Below are 12153 nucleotides of genomic sequence, written 5' to 3' on the forward strand. Positions count from 1 at the left end.
GCATCTCGATATCGACACATATACTCTGTCTTGCAATCTTGATTATTGTCAAGTCTCTCCCACTCCTAATCCCTCGAATCACCTTGTCACTTGCACCAGCACCCCTTTCGTTTTATTTTGTGAACACGCTGTCTACATCCATCTTCCATGCTTTGCTTGATCTCCACGTATACAACTAGGATGCCTTTAACTCCGTCCGGCCACCTTGACCATCCGATAGCAAGCACCCCGCTTAGTCCCGATCATCCCATCGGCAACCATCAAGTTGTATCCATTACCTACACATCATGAGATAAACAAACACATTTCTCCAACTCTGTCTTCATTTAGTCCAAAATTAAAATTCTCAGTTGAAATTACATCACTAAAAAGAATCATGAACACCGAACATCTGAACTTTAACTTGGGTACCCGGGAGTTCCGGGTCAAAACCGGAAGTTGCGGATTCAATCTGAATGGGGTTCTCAGTTTCAATTTTTCCATGACATCGGAAGTTCCGGCTTGACTGCCAAAATTGAACACTAGAAGCTCTGGTGAGAAGAAAAAAAATCTGAGCACTGGATATTCAACCGAAAGTTTTGAGTTTACCAGAATCAGCACATCAAAGCTAATGCAAAACCGAAGACCATCAAAGCAAATAAATATTACTATCAATTACTCATCACATATAAACTAAATCACATTTTAACTTGTTTTTTCTCTGTAGACATGTTCGATGTTCATGTGCCTTAAACCAATATTCATATTCAATTCTGCCTTACCAAACTCAGAGAGTATATATCTTGGCACCTCAGGGCTCAGGGTGAGATGCGGCAAAGTACGGACAAAAAGGCCAAGCAAATTCATTCGAAAGCACATCAGAAAAGGATTCAATAACACGATTTATATCACAATATTTACAACATTAGAGAAGCTAAGATATTACAAGCTCTGTTTTTAAGAATAGACTAATTTTACATGCATGCAACGATCAAAGGACTCTCAAGACTCAAGTCACGCGCACAGCAGCCTAACGCTGATGCCACTACCTCTTTGGCAGCGCCAGAGCGTCGATCTTGGAGAACCATGGTTGCTTGAGCGCGGCGGCTGCCGTGAGTCGCTTGTCCGGGTTGCACGTGAGGAGGCCATTGAGGACCTCGAATCCTTCCTTTGACAGCATCTCCTCAGGGAACAACTCGCCCAGTAGGTTGTGCCGCTGCACGTCCAGTTCCGGCAGCACCTCAGTGGCGAACGGCGTGGACGTGAACCATGGCCACATCCTGTCGTCTGGCACGCCAAGCACGTCGATGATCGCGCCGAGCTGTCCTTCATCATTGAAGCTATGGAATAGAGTGTTGTAAATAGTAATACGATAATAAGAGTATAAATATACAAGAGTATTGTAAGAAGTATTCATTACATATGATTTGAAATAAAATAACAGTAAATCATGAATAACAAAACCCGATATTATGTGTACAACAAAAACTAGACAGTAGGTATAAAACATATGTAAATGTGCTCTCAGAGAGTTTATAACAGTTGCCCTAGGACAATTGAGGTTCTGCCCGCTAACTCTTCCATTGAACACATCATCGACCCAGCAATTTTCTAAGCTATCAACTAGTTTTCAGCGCCGGAACAGAGTTCTCTAGATTGAAAATATCATCATGGACAGTATTGTTATGCCAATTTAGAGTACACAAAATTGAATAGAAGTAACAGGATACTGTAGTGACAGAGATAGTAACTTAAGCAACGGGATGCCAAGCAAGTGCTGAAATTAACAGAAAAATTAAATCAACACTTACCTAGTATCAGTTATGATAAGCACACTCTGAGCTACCAGCAGCACTAATTCTAGGGATCGAAGTAACAGACTGCACCTTAGAGAGCCAACTCAACAAATGTTTCTCGGTGTATAGGTATAGACCAAAGAGTAACACTAGTTAATCTCTAGGGGCAATCAGATTCACACGAACTGCTAGAAAAGGCACAAGCCTATGCAATTATACTAAAAAAAAAATGCCCAATCTCAGCGCATCTAATCATCATTGAGCAATAAAGTGTATGCACCTGAACTATCCAGAACAAAGAGGAGGAGCAATACTCACAAAGTGATTATCTGAAATGCGCTGTCAATCGAGGCTAGGCACAACGCAAAGGTCGCAGACCCAGAAATCCTATCGCCCGCTGTTACCGTCAGCGAGAAGGAAAACAAAGATATAAAGCCTCAACCGCACTACAACGACACGTGCGAGCGAGCTTCGGCAACTGTAGCTCCGACCAAAACAACACAGTGGCTCCCCCATCCAATCCCTCCAAGCACCGAATCACCAAAACCAAAACCGATCTCCTCTCGGCTCCAGTTCAGGAGTAACAACCAAAAGCAAAGAGAGGTCGGTGAAGAACAAAAGAGATCGCGATATTTCAATCTACGCACCCGGAAGAAGTAGCTAGCCTACAAATAGAGGTGACGACACCTGCAGCACTCCACAACCCCCAAGAGAATTAGAGGTGCGGTTGCACCGCAGCCACCGCCACCAGCCCGCTCTTCTCCTCTCTCAATTTCCAGCCTTACCCTAACAGGACTGGAACCCATACTTCTACCCTTCACCGCATGAGCTTGGAGTCGCCAAAACAAATAGGCCACCAGTCCAGCTAGGAAAGAGCTTAAAAAAACATTAAAATTCATATATTTCTCAACACAGAGCCCTCCCGTTGATGAGCTACGCCATGACGCAACCCAGTGACCAGGTATCGACGAGCCTGTCGTAGTCAGGCTTCTCCAGCAGCATCTCGAGTGCCTTGTACCATAGCGTGCCAGCCGGCTCGGCGGCTGCGCGAACATAGACATGGTGAGCCCAAAGTCACAAATCTTGAGGACCGTGTGATCGTCGGCGACGAGGATGTTCTAGGGCTTTATGTCACGGTGGACGATGTGGCGCCTGTGCATCTTCTTGGTGCCCGTCAGCAGCTGCCACATGATAGCGCGCACCGTGGCCTCCGGGAGCAGCGGGTTGCCATGGCGCCATTGGTGAAGGAGGTCATGGAGGCTCGGTCCCACGCACTCCATGACGAGGTAGAGGTCCGTGGTGTCTGGGTCGCGTACGAGGCTGTGGAAGCCGACGACGAAAGGGTTCCCACTGCACGCATCGGGGAAGCGCGTCTCACACAGCAGCTCCTCCGCGCGGCCGCCGTCAGGCGCGGTGAGGTTACTTTGTGGCGACTGTCTGCCCGGTGGCACGGTGGCGCGCCTTGATGACGGTGCCGAAGCCGTCCTCGCCGAGGTGGCACGTCTCCTCATACTCCTCCGTGCTGCCAACGACGATGCGCCTCCTCTTGCGGGTCGCTCCCACGGTGGCGGCTGCTTCGTCGTAGGCAGCCATCGCGAGCAGGAGAGGCGGCTTGCTCGCTCTTGCTAGAGCAGAGACAGGGGACGATCGCGCGAGGTGGCGAAGATAGAGGCGGGGAAGTGGGCGAGGAAATCAGAGGAATGCCTTTTGAAAAAAGAAAAAAATCGGAGGAATGGGATCGAGACAGAGACCATATATCCGGTCAGCATTCGGATTCCGAAGCCGACTGCAATTTGGGACTCCGACGGCTAATCACCTCTTTTTCTGATAGAAATTTTGTGGGCTGGGCCCAGAAGCGCTCTGCTCGGTACATGTACATCTCATCCTTTCAACAGATGATATATTTAAAAATAAATAAAATACTACCTTCATTATTTTTGGAATTCAAAGTATTGATGAAATTGTTATGAAAAATTCTGAAAAAATTTATGGTGTATAAGATACTACGATCTAGCTCTTCAAAAATTTTAGACAAAAATATGATCTGTATAATGAGGAAAAAAGACATTTTATTATACAGAGCCTATCACCCTTTGTACAATTAAATTTATCTTTTTTATTTCTCACTGTGCAAGTATTTGTTTGAGTTAAAGTATGTTGGGGGAGCTAGATTGTACTAGCATCCTCTACACCATATATTTTTTTCAAAATTTATCATGACTATTTCAATAGTTATTTTAATTTTGAGATATGTCGTGCTTTCGACATGCTACAGGAATCTAGACATGGCATTTTTCAGAACGGGTGCCTAGTTTTGTAGTTTTTCGAAGTTCGGTCTTTTGCTCAGAACCATGGCCAGGGCCTGCAACTAGCGGAGCGACACTGGGTTGGGCCTGCAAGTAACGGAGCGATATTGGGCCGTGCGATCCCGGACCGAACCCTTGGAAAAATGCGACCTACAAGTCACGCGGTCCGCGTACGGTGGACGCAGCAGATCGCTGAAGTGTAACCGGCGGCCGGCAGGCCGCGAAAGAAGATGATTCGCCGCGTGCGGAGGAGCGGAGCGGCGGCGTTCCAGATCGCCGGTAAGATCCGACACCTTGTATTGTCGAAGCACATTGTTCGCACTAGAGAAAATTGATCAGCTCCAACCCAGTAGAGAATTTATACTTCCGGCGACTTGTAGCTGGTAGTAACATCCCAAGTTCCCAACAGCAAAAATGAGCTTAGCCTACGCCAGATTTCTGAATTTCTGGTAATGTTTCCCTTTGCCTTGTTACGACGCTAATCTCGAGAGGTTGATATCTGCGCTTCCATGGCATGTTCTGAAGTCTATTCTTTGCCCTATGATGCTGACTTGGATATGTCCTAGACTAGTTGATCCAAGAAAAGCAGGCGTTTTGGCACTGTATCAGTGCATGGACGCAGCAGAAACAGTACCGTATGCAAAATCAGCCTGCTAGGGCTCGTACACCATTGAAAAAGTGAATGAAACAAAGAAACGCAGGGTGGTCCTCCTCCCTGTCACTGAGATGCTATACCACTTTGGGCTTCGAAGTTTGGACCGAGCGTCTCAGTTTTTTTGTCTCTATTCTTTCGAGAACCAAAAGCAAGGCGCAAGGGTAAGTAGACCAATAGTACATGGGTACATGCTTGTCTGCTTGGCACCGCAGGCCTAATGAGTGCTGGCATCCGAGCCTTTCCCTTTGGGGCCCCGCTGCCTTCATGCCCCCTGACCTGCCCACACTGCTGCCTGCTTCTCCATGACTTGTATATTTCGTCTCGTGAGGGAAAGGAGACGGAGCAAAGGAGGCTATTCCCAGCCTCTTCGCAACCTATTGCAGCTTGCGTCTTGGCCAGGCTATTCCCAGCAGCTCAATGAGCATCCATCAGAGGCCTGAGGCGGCTTCTGTGTTTGACACACTTTTTCAGCACATTGCTTTGTGCACAAGCCTGAATGAAATGCTGCGCTGGTTATCATATCATTCCAAGCACTCCTATATGAAATACAATGGTGAAAAGTTCCAGGAACAGTATGCTGCACAAACCATGATTCCTTTCGATTAAAATATTTGAGCCAAGGGGCTCTTGTTACATCAGGAGAGAGACCACGCAAAACGAAACAAAAAGAGAAACTAGGCCTCCCAAGCTCAAATGTATCAGGAAAAAGAATTGTGCCATGATGAAGAGGGGTATCCAAAAGCACAAGTTATCTTCAGATGTTAGTGACTACCTAATGCTGGGCATAAAAACTCTTTTTTCTTCTTTTGTAAATCGGTACTCGCGGAAGGTTAGATTCAAAACTGTGTAAATATTCCTGTTCGTGATTGCGGAGAGGTATTAGTCACGCAGTTTGTTTAAATCTCACACGAATGATATTGACATGTAAGTATCTTACAATTAGAAAGCATTCTCCTTGAGTATCTGCATGTTAACAATGGAAGGAATTGGGGTGTCAATCGCGGTGAGTTTTCTAAAGATCATTAAAAATACATGTCCTCTGCGTATGTAGAAGGACCAGACATGATGAGCACAGAAACATGAGGAAAAGGCATGGATAGTTCAGGAATCACCTGTTAGCAAGAAATATTCCAACTGATGGAATCTTGGGAGAAATGAAGTTCAGAAGCTGCACTATGCCACTCAGGTAATAAAGAATATCTGCAGTGAACACATGGGAGTTATGATGAATAGAAAGAATGCTTTCACATGGAATTCAGAGTATCAGTCAGAGCAACAAGTTTAAACAATGTGATCCTGCAAGGAGGGATATAGAATATAACCTTGGCTCCATTGAGAAGCACAATCAATAAAAATTTATATCCATGTAACTGCGCGGATAAGTTGGGTATTGTAGTTCATCCACCCCCATGAGAGAGCTAGAACGAGAAATGCCACCGAATTGTGTTTGGCTCGGAATTTGAACTTCTGCTGTGAAAATGCTATACACAGGTCTGTGATCTGAGAACCTGGACTCGCCACGCACATAACATAGTTGATTCAGACCTCTTCCATACCACAGAATTCGGTCACACCTTCACAAAAGAATAAAATGCTGCTATCAGCACCACATATCAGGATTCAGGAGGTGAATCCATACAGAGAGATGACTTCAATGAGATCAGAGTAAACATCATTTTTCAGGTGAGTGATCAAAGTAAGCATTATGTCAACAAGTTCAGTTTTGTGAATTTTACCACGCTGGTGTTCTTCGCTTCTCATTTGGGTGCATATCATCGCCGGCATATCTATCAGAGTTGTATGAGTATTTGTACGTGGGAGGAAAGTAAATCCTTCCTTCTTTCCAGCCTGCAAATACCCGACCGTATCTTTGCTCTATGCGAAGCTGTAACAGAAATGTTAAACATAAGAAACCAACAAAAGAAAGAAATCTTCATAACAACACTAGTTGCTTCAAGAGCCATAACTCTGTTACAAGTTCGCATGAAAATAGCTAACCTGGTCCTTTTCCAATAACTGTTTCCAATTGTGCATCTCAACCAAAGCCTTCACTGAGCGATATGAAAGAGCTATCCGGTAATTCAGATCCCCAAGCCATATAATACGACTGAAATAAATAAAAATGATGGAATAAGATTGATGTTTTCAAACTTCTTCCCTAAATTTGTTTTAAAACATGAGAAGCACTACTCACTCATGGTCAAGAATTGTCTCTGGTGACTTCTTGTCACCTGCTCCATGAACATGTGGAAATCTGGTTTTCCTCAGAATTTCCACTACATCTGCATTTCTTCTAAGTTGGTCACCATCTTTTTGACCTGATGTTAAGTGAGTGCACACAAAGCAAAAGCTTGTCCGATGCAGAGACATGCTGATTGATATTGATCCCTGAGTAAAGAAAAAAAGAATCTAAAAAAAGAAGAATGGAGCTCACAAAAGAAGTTTCGATAAAATGGATGCACATACTGAAATGTTGGGTTTTAGTAATAGTTAAAAAGGATTATTGAGGAATCAAATGATGCTATACATGCAAAGTAGAATGGTCAAAATATTACCTAATGAACACCTAATAGAAATGAAAAAGATAGCAGACGGTACCTTGTTTCCAAGATAGCCCATCAAGCCTCTACCAACACATGAAACCTTCAAGTTCTTCACATTCTCCCTTATATCACTCCGTACCCAAACCATGAGGAAAATTCCAACCATTTGCTTGCTGGCAACTAAGCAATACCTGATGTGTTATGGAAAATTTTACTTTCAGTTCAGAGAACTGTGGTCATTCCAACAATGAATGAAGACCACATGGACTTTCAGTGAAATATTAGTACATAACTGGGAACTATGGCATCCAGTTGGTTTCGCGACAAGAAATTTGGAAAGATGAGCTATTTATCTTCATTCTTCAGTGTCTTACAAGTTGAGAAACTTACCTAGAATCGGTGCATAGTGGAGCACCATATCCGCATGGCATTGGTGGGAAGAATATACCACTAGGTGATTCCTCGTCAATATTCTCATCATCAGATGACCCACCACATCTCATACTGGTGTCAACATCACTTGGCCTGCTGCCGAAGCTAATCCGGTCACAAACACTGAAACGACGGTCCACTAACGAGTGAGGATCCATCATGTCAATTCTTGAACTACGATTAAAGGACTGGAATGAACGTCGATGGAAGAATGATGAGTTCCTTTGTCTTCTTGATGATCTCTCAAAGTCAACATTGAGCTCCACAATAGGATCTGGAGCCGGTGAGGGGGTGTGGTAATTATAGACAACTGAGCCTTGTTGATCCAGATTATTTAGAGTTTTTCTAACAAGAGAAACCCATTTCTTCGCTGGACCATTGTCTTCAGTCAATAGAACGTTACCAGCATTCAAAGGAACAATTTCCTGAAACCTGGCATGACCACTTTTGTTAGGTTCCTTTTTTATGTGCTTTTTATTTTTTGGAAATGTTTCTTAGTTTAGAGAGAAAATAATATGATTAAGTAAATGCATGAGTTGAGAATTATACCCAATCACATATATATCAGCAGCAGGAGATGTATGAAGCCAGTCATCCAGATTCAAATGACTAGATGGTGACCTTCCGCCCACATTCCATGTACCAACGAAGACCCTATGCGCACAAGTATGTGGATTGTCATATCACAGTAATTCTCTTCAACCAATGATTAGTGGACTAGTCAAGCCTTAGAAAAGCACAATCTATTTACCTGTAGTCCTGTGTGTTTGTAATATAAGCACCGTCAAATCCATTTCCTACTCGACCATCTCGATCCACATTCTTCCTAGGCAACCGCTCTATGTAAACATAAATTTAACTCAGTCATACTTATCATGAAACATACAGATAATTCAGTCATGACAGCTGCAGTTTTGCACGAAACAAAACGAGGGGTGAAAAATCAAAATCTGAAAATACCATAGTTACTGTCAGGAGGCAAGCAAAATGTACCTGTCCTGCTTTTCTTGGATTTGCATGCATCTCTATCAGAGAAACTGGTCCTCCACTGCACTCCCACTGAAATGATCAGAAGGAATTTTAGCACAAAAACATTAAAATAAATTTCTTGTTTTTTGAGGTCTCAAGCATATTTAAGTTGCTTCTGCAACCACAGGAAAGAAAAGTTCACTGCACAAGAGAACAGGAGGCAAGATGCCAACGTACATCTGGAAACAACAAGCATTTTGATCCTACCAAAATAACAGAAATATTCGTGGGAAGAAAGAGATATAAGAATTTCTCACAAATTATGGCCAAAAATGGTGGTGTTATATCAAAAGCTAAAAGAGGTAGTGGGGTGTTGCTAGATTAATGTACCTTCTTCAACTGCATAATCTGAATGGAAGTCTTTCGCCTTTGTTTTGATGTTGAACCACTTCCTAACAAGGGTCTTGGACCAGGACAGCTTCTTCAACACCAATCAGAACCAAAACAAGATCAGGGGCTGGTACAGAAACAACATTACGAACAGGATAGCTGTCAATCTGAACACCTACCTTGTTCTTGTTCGAATTCTCATCTCTCATTGTCTCCATGCTTCCTCATGCAGCTTCAAGGAACGATTCCTCCCTCCTCAAAACCTCCAAACTTTGCCCCTTTTATCGCTCCCAGAACAGTATCTCCAAAAGAGAATACGGAAAGAACAGGATTCTGCTACCTAATTTTCCGCTTTTTGTGAATCGAATTAATGATGCTCTCCACACCGGCTCCTGTTATTCCAAACTATGGGCAAAAAAACCAGACAACTCCCAAGAGTTCCTCCGCTATTTGGGAAATAATCCAAAGCAGCAGCTCCAATTGCAGTCACCCGAACAAGAATCGAACGCAAAAGCAACGGGGTGAAGGGAAAATAGGGGAGAACACTTGGGGGAAAGATCAAGAACGGAAGCGAACGAAGCGGAAGCTGCAGGATTTAGGAACAAAACCAGGAGCACGGACGCAGCAAACCATAACTATGGAAAGAACCTTTTGCTATGAAGCAAGAAACCGAGACTACAAACCAAGATGGCCAAAACCTCGATCAAATGTGGCCTTCCTAGAGTCCAAAAAGGCTCCAGTTCCGCACACCAAACCCACGGCTCAGCTCGTCAGATCAATGTCCAAAGCAGTAAACGCTGCTCCAGGCCATGAAGAAACGCCCCCAGGAAAGCAGCAGAAGTAATTGAGCCTAGAAAAACGGCGGTGGGCACGGAGGCGACCAGAGCTAAGCTGCCTAGAGCAATGCAAGGACCGGGGCAAGCTAAGCGGATGGCGCGGCCGAGGATTTGAAGGACTGGGGAGGGAGAAGGGGGCTGCAGACAGTGCAAGGACGGCCACGCTGCTCTGCGCTCGCTCTCTGTTCGAGAAGACGAGCTGGGCAGGGAGGAGAGTAGAAGTAGAGTAGGGGAGTGGGAGAGCAGCGGCACTGTGGCAGTGGGCAAAGGAAGGTGAGAAATATGAAGAGAATAAAGCTAAAGCGTGGGGCCTGCTCTTCGGCTACTGCCGTCCCTTTCTTTCCTCTTCTCTGTAGCCTTTCTCTTTAGCTCCAAAACCAAGGCAGAGCCTGCAATTTTTAGCTGGGGTTTATGGAGTTTTCTGATGTTTTCTTCGGAAACTGCTGGCCGGGATCTATGCAAGTTGTTAAATTTGGATTAGGAGTTGTTCTAAGTAATCTCTTAGCTTTATTCCATCAAAACCATGGCCTTTCACCGTGTGAACTTCAGTTTATATTTTTTTCCACTTCTAAGAACGGATATGATTCATGGAATTATTTTTCTTCTTGTTAAGATCTCCAGATTGTTAAGTCCTTTATGTGACAGTTCGTTTCAAGGGCTCAAATCAGGAACTGGCTACTCTAATTTGAGGAAGCACAGTCCTATATATATTTATAAATTACTATTTATCCTCTCACAGAATATTATTTATTTAACTTTTCATTTATGACTTTCCTTTTTAAGTCAGAGGAGCTACTAATATGACATGTAAATTATGTCCTTGCTCTCGTTATTCTATACGAAATTTATATCCACCTACACCTTAATCTCTTACGATCTAATATCTGTAAGTTTTATGTATTTTCAAATTCTTCAATGCTTAGGTCAGCCTTTGTCTTAGTGCTTGACTCATCAAGAAAGCTCATATATGACTTTTCTCAAAGTTTGGTACAACCAGAGCAAAGATCCACCCATCTTCCCCAAATTTGACCACCATCACCGCCATTTGTCATTCTCCCAGTCGAGTGAGCTTCTGTACAATTATTTGCGCTGAAACAACCGAGCCACGCTGGAGGTCACACGATAACCGGCACAGGGGCAATTAGAAAGGAGAAAATTTCTTATTTACCATCAGAAAATAAGATAATTTTCTATTTATCATTTCACAAAATAAACTTATTTATTTGCTACTGTTTCTAATTTTTATTTCTTCCTTACCACTATCGTTCATTGGATCTGTAGAAAAGGCGCATTTGCGTTTAGGAAGGAGGACGGCAGCGTCGGGTACCACCGTCAATAGCTAATCAAAGTTTAGGACTCTTTAGAGATCAAATCTTAGAATGTGATATATCAGATAGTTATAGAAAATTTCTTTATACTTTCATAAGGTTTTTCAACGTTGAATTTGGATGAATAGATCAGGAGACATGAATTTCTAAAGCTACATTGTTTGCTAACTATTATAGGAGTTGTATGGTTATATTTGTGACTATGATTAGACACAGAAAAAGCTAAAATTAATTTTTCTGGTGAATATCAAAGTTGTAGAAAATTTTAGTGTGCTTATTTATTGTGTTTTTCGTTGTAGAAAAATAGATATAAAAATAACAAGGCGATTGGACTACCATGGATATTTCATCCCAAGGGCAAATGTGTTTTTTAGGGTTAAATGGATGGTAGGAGCGAAGAAAGAATGAAAATTAGAAGAAGTAAGTTCATTTCGTAAAATAACAAATAGAGAATCACTTTACCTTTTGTGATGACAAATAAGTAATTTTCTTATTAGGAAACACATAGAACTTGCAACACTACTGGTATAAGACTGTAATAAATGAGATGTAGGTGGGTATTTGAAAATCTTCTAACTTGTAATTGGATTTTTGTAATTTTCGGTATTAGATAAAGTGGATCAGATATTCGGATCTATGGTGCTGGTCAGACATAGTTTGGTAGTTGAACACCCTATAGCATCGGTCTCGCTATGTCATAAGCACATTCTTTTAACCGAGCAAAAATTGGCATTTAGTCTCTCGCTGACTTGCCACAAATTCTCTACAAAGTATCAATGTCATCTACAACGAAAATAATTCCCTATATAGATATTTCATTAATTGTGATTGAGCTGCATCATATAAAAGACTTGGTTCTGGGTATCAAGAGCAGCCTCAAACGGTCATACAGGTGTGCCTCATGCCAGTACACTGTTCT

General features: G+C 42.8%; 1 protein-coding gene and 1 pseudogene across 5 annotated transcripts; both read right to left on the reverse strand.

Annotated features, from left to right (window-relative positions):
* Positions 1–1024: 1024 nt before the first annotated feature.
* Positions 1025–3368, reverse strand: LOC133914609 (putative cyclin-dependent kinase F-2; annotated as a pseudogene).
* Positions 3369–5017: 1649 nt separating this feature from the next.
* Positions 5018–10147, reverse strand: LOC133915750 (type IV inositol polyphosphate 5-phosphatase 7-like). 5 transcript variants are annotated; one of them, XM_062359036.1, is made up of 14 exons: positions 9250–10147; positions 9071–9161; positions 8705–8770; positions 8463–8550; positions 8261–8365; positions 7670–8143; positions 7335–7470; positions 6931–7124; positions 6735–6843; positions 6473–6621; positions 6059–6310; positions 5849–5936; positions 5674–5699; positions 5315–5592 (listed from the first exon to the last, which is right to left on the reverse strand). In XM_062359036.1, exons 1-11 carry the CDS (start codon positions 9286–9288, stop codon positions 6082–6084), a joined length of 1680 nt encoding a protein of 559 aa, XP_062215020.1. In that variant the 5' UTR covers positions 9289–10147; the 3' UTR covers positions 5315–5592; positions 5674–5699; positions 5849–5936; positions 6059–6081. The 5 variants fall into 5 exon arrangements, with proteins under 5 accessions (XP_062215022.1, XP_062215020.1, XP_062215021.1 ...); XM_062359037.1 differs by having other exon boundaries at positions 5674–5775; XM_062359038.1 differs by lacking the exons at positions 5315–5592; positions 5674–5699 and adding an exon at positions 5018–5228.
* Between the last annotated feature and the right edge of the window lie 2006 nt (positions 10148–12153).

This window comes from Phragmites australis, chromosome 4 (assembly GCF_958298935.1).
Source record: "Phragmites australis chromosome 4, lpPhrAust1.1, whole genome shotgun sequence".
In the NCBI taxonomy this organism is placed as follows: Eukaryota; Viridiplantae; Streptophyta; class Magnoliopsida; order Poales; family Poaceae; genus Phragmites; species Phragmites australis.